Source organism: Seriola lalandi, unplaced genomic scaffold, assembly GCF_002814215.2.
Source record: "Seriola lalandi dorsalis isolate HSWRI2012SDOR001 ecotype SW California unplaced genomic scaffold, Sedor1 jcf7180002054321, whole genome shotgun sequence".
NCBI classification, from domain to species: Eukaryota; Metazoa; Chordata; class Actinopteri; order Carangiformes; family Carangidae; genus Seriola; species Seriola lalandi.
Window position 1 is genome coordinate 10803 of NW_019524874.1, and position 7885 is coordinate 18687.

Sequence of the window (7885 nt, forward strand, 5' to 3'; positions counted from 1 at the left end):
ACTCTATACAAAGAAACATCCAGTGTGACTGTGGAAAACCTTCACAGGTGAATATATAAAACATATTGGACGTTGCAGTTCGGGCTGTTTACATGTACAGTACCTTTCTTTGAATGATTTCAGTTCATCTTCTTTTTGTTTCAGGGCAGATCTGTGGGGTCAAAATTAACACATAATGAAGCAATAACTGAATTTAAGTTTGTGTCAATAGTATGACAGAACTGAATCAACAGATTAGTTATTTTCAGTGGATTACAAGGTTATTGTGTTGGATTGCTTTGTATTGTACAGATCTGACTGTTTCCGAACTCAGTCTGCAGTAACTTTACGGTTTGTTTCATGTCTCATTAAATGTTACCTTCAGAAAGATACTGACCTTGCCTCCTGAACTTTCTCTTTGTAAAATGTTTCCATCTGAGACAAACTGTGTTAAAAACATCATCAATGGTTAGTCTGGTGAAAACACGTCAGAGCACAGATTCATTGTTAAAATCAATGATTCTGTTAATACTTGTGACTCTAAACTGTCTGTCAGGTCCATTAATCCAGTGCTTTGAAAAACAAACCTTTCTTTGTGTTCAAGTTCATGTGTTTCACACCGCTGGCAGCTGGATTTTATTCCTTGGTTCTTAGGTCTTTTGTTGTATAAAAGAAATACATTTGTCATCAGTTTATTATATTTTGGGTTGAACAGATTTTTCAGGAGAGAAACATACAGAGTTCATCTGACAGGCGTCTACTGTTTGTATTAAAGAGTGAGCTCTCCTGCCCCTCCATACAAACAGAAAGTGAAAATTAAAGTCTGGAAAGTGTGGAACAAATAAACACATGAAAAACCTGTCAATTATGGAAGCCTTAAAAGGAAAGTGATTATGATTTTTTTTTGATTGCTGCAGCTCCAAATCTTTATTATTAGAACGATTCCTTTTCTTTAACTCACTCCTATTTCCAGATTTTTAACCCTAGAAACACTAAAATGCCACAAATTTATACAGGAAGGTCTTGTGGCATTCATTGTGTAATAATCTACCTGATATGATGTACGTTTTTTAGTTAAATGGCATTAATTCGAGAGGTCCACTCAGCCATCTGGCTCTGTATGAGCTGAGCTGTGTGTCTTCTTAAATTAATGCAGAAATGGCTGCCTATCAATGTTCAATGTGACGTATACTAATACTTTAATACCTATATTTTCTCTTAGTTGTTCAGGTGCCTTGCTTTGACCATGATAACAGCCTTTATTTAAGCATCGGTCTAAAGCAGTGATGGCAGCAGATAGCAGAAAACTACAGCAATCACATTTATTTTCTAGTTTTTTCTTTCCCCAAAAAAACAAACAAAAAACCAAAAAAAAATCTGACTTCATTGTTTAAATTATCCAAGTCAATTGATGAAATATATTGGAATGTGTATTTTCAGCTATTTACATGTACAGTACCTGTATTTGACTGATTTCAGTTGATCTTCTTTTTGTTTCAGAGCAGATCTGTGGGGTAGAAATGCAGCACCTGAACAAACCTTCATGTTATTACTGGGTTTGAGTTAAGACAAAACTCAGAGGGGGGTGGGGTGGGGGGTTGAAATGTTCTTACTGATGAAAATAATTCATGAACCACAGCGGGCATCTATAGACTGAACCCTGTTAGAATATTTCTTGCAACATTTAAATTAATATTTAGATAATTATTATGAACCTTAAAACCACAATTGAAACATCTGATTTCATTCTTAGCCCCTTACTTAGATAAATTTACTAGCTGTGAAAGGGGGCTCATATTGTGGTATTTTTGTGTTTGTATGTCTGGCTCTGGTTAGAAAGAATCTGACAAAGGAGTAAATGTAAACATAATCATTACTGAATACCGAAACAGTAATTTAGTAGTGAGCACTGAGTAGTCATGTTATAATGCAGGAATATCAACTAAGTATTCACCCAATATTGCAGTAATAAGTGACTTGTACAGATATAATTATGAAGTAAGTATGAGTACTCATGTGATAATGTAATACTAATTACTTTTTTAATGTAATAATGAAATATGTAACAACAACCCAGATTGTACAGATCTTACTGTTTCTAAACTCTGCGTTGAAGCTTCAGTTAATTCAGTATGTTTCAATTTTTAAAAGTTACCTTTAGAAAAATACTGACCTTGCTTCATGAAGTTTCTTCTTGTACATTTCCATCTCAGACAAACTGTGTTAAAACAAATTAATCAATGGTTAGTCTGGTTAAGACACTTGAGAACACAGAGTTATTATTAAAAACATTGGTATTGAGTGTTTGATTCATTCAAATCAATGTATGAAACAAATTGAGTTTTAGTTTCATCTGTTCACATGTACAGTACCTGTGTCTGACTGATTTCAGTTCCTCCTCTCTTTGTTTCAGAGCAGATCTGTGCAGTAAAAATGCAGCGTGTGAAAAAGCTTCATGTTATTACTGAAACATATGAAGAATCAGCTGAATTAAAGTTTGTGTCAATGGTAAAACACAGTTATTTTCAGTTTATTACAGAGCTGTTGTGTTGGATTGATTTATAATGTACAGGTTTTACTGCGTCCACACTGTGTTGAAGCTTCAGTTAATTTACAGTCTGTTTCATAATTAAAAGGTACCTTCAGAAAAATACTGACCTTTCCTCTTCAAGTTTGTCTTTGTAAAATGTTTCCATCTCAGTAAAACTGTGGTAAAAACATCATCAGTGGTTTGTCTGGTTAAGACACTTGAGAACACAGAGTTATTATCAAAATCAATGATGTTCTAATTTGACTGTATGTAAGAAATTGATATTTGTAGTTTCATCTTTTCACATGTACAGTACCTGTGTCTGACTGATTTCAGTTCCTCCTCTCTTTGTTTCAGAGCAGATCTGTGCAGTAAAAATGCAGTGTGTGAAAAAGCTTCATGTTATTACTGAAACATATGAAGAATCAACTGAAATAAATGTGTTTTTTTTGTCAATGATGAAATGTAAAGAATGACCATATAAATCACTGTAATTATACTAAGGTATAAGTATGTGTACAATCCCAACATGACAGGTTTGATCTGGGCCTGCTCAGACCACCATTTCACACATTTATTTATTCAGTCATTTTGGACTGAGATAAATTCATTGTAGTGAAACAATCAGTGAATTCACTTGTGGAGGTGAAGTAAATCCCTGCTGATATCTGGTGTTGGGATTAACTTTAATGAACACTCCTCCTTGAACCGTCACCTTACCGTGGTGGAGGATTTTGAGCCTTTGACCTTAGGAGCTATGTTGTCGGGGGCATTTTGCCCCTGGTAGGGTCTCCCAAGGCAGATTGGTCCCAGGTGAAGGGCCAGACGAAGAACGGTTCAGAAGATCCCAATGAAAAGAACAAACAAGAACCAGAGTACCCGGCCCGGAGGGTTACCGGGGCCCCGCCCTGGAGCCAGGCCTGGGGTTGGGGCCCATGGGCGAACGCCTGGTGGCCGGGCCTTAGCCCATGGGGCCCGGGCGGGCGTAGCCCGAACCGGTCACATGGGTTCGTCTCCCAGTGGGCCCACCACCTGCAGGAAAGGTCAACGGGGTCCGGTGCAATGTGGATTGGGCACCAGACCAAGGCGAGGGCCTTGGCAGTCCGATCTTCGGTTACGGAAACTGGTTTTCGGAACATGGAACGTCACCTCTCTGGCGGGGAAGGAGCGGGAGCTCGTGGAAGAGGTTGAGCGATACCGGCTAGATATAGTTGGCCTCACCTCAACACAGTGTCGGCTCTGGAACCCAAGTCTTTGAGAGGGGCTGGTCTCTCCTCTTTGCTGGCGTTGCTCCAGGTGAGAGGCGGAGGGCAGGGGTGGGCTTTTTGGTGTCCCCCAGGCTCTCTGCCTGTGTGTTGGGGTTCACCCCAGTGGACGAAAGGGTTGCGTCTCTGCGGTGCCTATGCACCGAACAGCAGTTCAGACTACCCGCCTTTTTTGGAGTCCTTGGGACAAGTCCTTGGAAAGTGCCCCGAAAGGGCCTCCATTGTCCTATTGGGAGACTTCAATGCTTACGTGGGCAATGACAGCATGAACTGGAGGGGTGTGGTGGGAAGGAACGGCCTGCCAGACCTGAACCTGAGCGGCGTTCAGTTATTGGACTTCTGTGCTAGTCACAGTTTGGCCATAACTAACACCATGTTCAAACATAAGGACGTCCATAGGTGCACATGGCACCAGGACACCCTAGGTCGCCGGTCTATGATCGACTTTGTAGTCGTATCATCAGACCTGCGGCCGTATGTTTTGGACACTCGGGTGAAAAGAGGAGTAGAGTTGTCAACTGACCACCACCTGGTGGTGAGTTGGATCAGATGGCGGGGGAAGACGCCGCGCAGACCTGGCAGGCCCAAACGAGTTGTGAGGATCTGCTGGGAAAGCCTGGCGGAAAAACCAGTCAAGATGATTTTCAACGCACGCCTCCGGCAGAGTTTCAATCGCGTCCCGAGGTGGGGGACATTGAGTCCGAATGGGCCTTGTTCCGCTCTGCCGTTGTTGAGGCGGCTGTTGCGAGCTGCGGCCACAGGGTAGCTGGGGCCAGTCGTGGCGGTAACCCCCGTACCCGCTGGTGGACACCAGAGGTGGGGGAAGCCGTCATGCTGAAGAAGGAGGCCTACAGGGCGTGGTTGGCCTTTGGGTCTCCGGAATCAGCTGACTGGTACTGGCGGGCCAAGCAGAGCGCAGCCGCAGCAGTTACTGAGGCAAAAACTTGGGCGTGGGAGGAGTTCAGTTACAATGGAGGAAGACTATCGATCGGCTCCAAAAAGGTTCTGGCAAACTGTCCGGTGCCTCAGGGGAGGAAGGCAGCAACTCGCTCACACTGTTTACAGTGGGGGCGAGGAGCTGCTGACGTCAACTGAGGATATAGTCGGACGGTGGAAGGAATACTTTGAGGAACTCCTCAATCCCACCAACACGTATTCCGTGGAGGAAACAGAGTCAAGAGACCTGGGGATGGATGATCTAATCTCCGGGGCAGAAGTAGCCGAGGTAGTGAAACAACTGCGCGGTGGCGGAGTGGTGAGGATGCCTCCTGGACGCCTCCCTGGGGAGGTGTTTCGCGTATCCCACCGAGAGAAGGCCCGGGGCCGACCAAGGACACGCTGGAGGGATTATATCTCTCGGCTGGCCTTGGAATGCCTCGGGACTCTCCGGGAAGAGCTGGTGGAAGTGTCCAGGGAGATGGCCGTCTGGACATCCTTGCTGAGGCTGCTGCCCCCGCAACCCGGATCCGGATGAGCGGGAGATGACGACGACAACGAACTCTGACACTTTAAATCAGAGGTTTTAAACTTCCAACCATAAAGACAATTTCATGTGCCACGTTTTCTACAAGTAATATTTCCCTTTTGCTGCATGTACAATCTTCTATGTTACCAGCAGAGTCCAAACAAATTGAATTAAAATAGCAGGAGTGCCTCAATGTTTTTATAACTTTTTAATCCTTATTCCAATTTCACTTAATAGATTTTTGAAGGAAGGGTTTTTGGGACATGTGATAAACCCCAATCCCTCTCTGGTATTTAGTAATTAGAGATTTATTTCACATCGACCCATCCAAGGCGGATGACACGATTAGCCCAAGAAAGCTTACAGAGAAATCAATAGCCAACAGAGAAAGCCTGCCATGCACCGATCAGCTGAAAGAACTGGTGGAGCCCCTTTCCCGGTAACTAGGCCTCGTCTCTGGGTAAACTACCCCTTCCATTATGAATAGTTCCCCAGCTTCAACACCAACTACTGTGCGTTCAAACTTGGAAAATCTCCAGCCACAGCACAGCTAGCAGTAGGCAACACTTACTCTTCTGTTCATGACTGACTATATGTTGCGATAAGATCATGCAGCTGCTATGGAAGGGAAGCTAGCCAGACATGGCTCAAAATGGTAAGGACAGCGAAATGTTTTGTAGTTGAAGTTATTGACAAAACGTGGCAAAACAGCTACTGAATTCTATTCAAACTGATAGGATTTAAAAGGGAACTGATTTAAGTTGTAGATTGCGTTCTTGGTTTTCTGGACATTGTAATCTTTACCTTGAGGGCCACCTGACTTAACTCCTCCCACTTCACAACTCTATTAAAGTTAAATTCAGAGAATACTTACCTAGCCTCATTGAGTTTCTCCTTGTAAATTCTTTCCATCTCCGCAGGTGTCTTACTAAGTGGGATGTTCATGCTCTTTGACTCTCCTTCCATCATTGAAACAGCCAGTTCGGCTGTCATTCTGTACCAGCAGAGAAAAAATGAGATAATGAGGAAAAATATGCATCAAAACTTGTCTCCTTTCAAACCATTAGAGTGGTGCACATGTTGGAAGATGAGGGTGCTTCTGTGCTTGCACTTCTGTACCTGGCAGTGATACAGCTTGCCAGAAATTCATCACTCAGTGTCACATGTCTCAATACTGAAATTGTACAGTTCGAAACAGACTGACTACACTTGTATTAAAACTATTGCACACAGTGTGTCAGGATTGCTGTTTCCGCAGACTGTATAGGGACCTTCAGACATCAAATACATCAAATTGGAATGTGCATTTTCAGCTCCACATGTACAGTACCTGTATTTGAATGAGTTCAGTTCTTCCTCTTTTTGTTTCAGAGCAGATCTGTGGGGTAGAAATGCAGCATCTGAACAAACCTTCATGTTATTACTGAACAAATACTGAAGCAACAACTGAATTAATGTTTGTGTCAATGGTATCGCACACTGAATCACCAATTCAATTATTGTCAGAGTGTTGAAGGGCTGTTGTGTTGGATTGGTTTGTATTGTACACAGGGTTTGAGTTTTGACAAAACTCGTGGGGGGAGGGGGGGGGGGATTCGCAGGAATATTTCAATCCATTTTAAAAAATCTAATTAATCTAGTAGCTAGTGTGATATCCTCACTCTCATTCCTTGGCCTTTTCCCATGTGGACACATAGGGACTGATATCATTCACAACAAAAGGTTCATTTAAATCCTCCTTTCAGTACCATGGATAGCGCTCGGCCAGCATGCCTAAATATTTAGTTATAAACATCAATATTTAATAAAAAATGATGAAAAAATGCAATTGCACAAAGTGTTGTTATCATAAAAAATGTAATTAGGCTATTTTGACACAAGAATGAGAGCTGACAGTGAAAGTAGATTTTCAATGTCAGTTCCCCTTTTTAACCGTGAAGGGGGGGTGGTATTGTGGTATTTGTGTGTCTGGCTTTGGATAAAAGCGTCTGACGAAGGAGTAAATGTAAATGTAATCATTACTGAGTGCCCAAATAATAATTTAGTAGTGAGCACTGAGTAGTCATGTAACAATGTAGGAATACCTACTAAGTATTGATCCAATGTTGCAGTAATGAGTAACGTGTACTAATTTAATTATGTAGTAAAAACTACTGCGTACTCACATAATAAGGTAATCATTATTACATTATTAATGTATATTATATTTAATGATTACATCATTAATGTCATCATGAAAAAATCAATAACAACTGAGTAAAATTTCATTACTTTTTTAATACTCCCCATCTTCCCTGACAAATCACACCCAGATCGTACAGATCTGACTGTTTCCGAACTCAGTCTGCAGAAACTTTACGGTTTGTTTCATGTCTCATTAAATGTTACCTTCAGAAAGATACTGACCTTGCCTCCTGAACTTTCTCTTTGTAAAATGTTTCCATCTGAGACAAACTGTGTTAAAAACATCATCAATGGTTAGTCTGGTGAAAACACGTCAGAGCACAGATTCATTGTTAAAATCAATGATTGTGTTAATACTTGTGACTCTAAACTGTCTGTCAGGTCCATTAATCCAGTGCTTTGAAAAACAAACCTTTCTTTGTGTTCACGTTCATGTGTTTCACACCGCTGGCAGCTGGATTT

At 41.8% G+C, this 7885-nt stretch overlaps 1 protein-coding gene across 1 annotated transcript in view; it reads right to left on the reverse strand.

Annotated features, from left to right (window-relative positions):
* Positions 1–3: 3 nt before the first annotated feature.
* The window catches only part of LOC111655514 (uncharacterized), a 13159-nt gene continuing 5277 nt past the window's right edge, over positions 4–7885 (reverse strand). Inside the window, exons 11-18 of the mRNA XM_087174152.1 lie at positions 2826–2873; positions 2638–2685; positions 2352–2399; positions 2153–2197; positions 1439–1486; positions 567–635; positions 377–424; positions 4–151 (exon numbers count right to left, since the gene is read on the reverse strand). Of these exons, the coding sequence (XP_087030278.1) occupies positions 4–151; positions 377–424; positions 567–635; positions 1439–1486; positions 2153–2197; positions 2352–2399; positions 2638–2685; positions 2826–2873 (502 nt within the window). The remainder of the gene's footprint in view (positions 152–376; positions 425–566; positions 636–1438; positions 1487–2152; positions 2198–2351; positions 2400–2637; positions 2686–2825; positions 2874–7885) is intronic.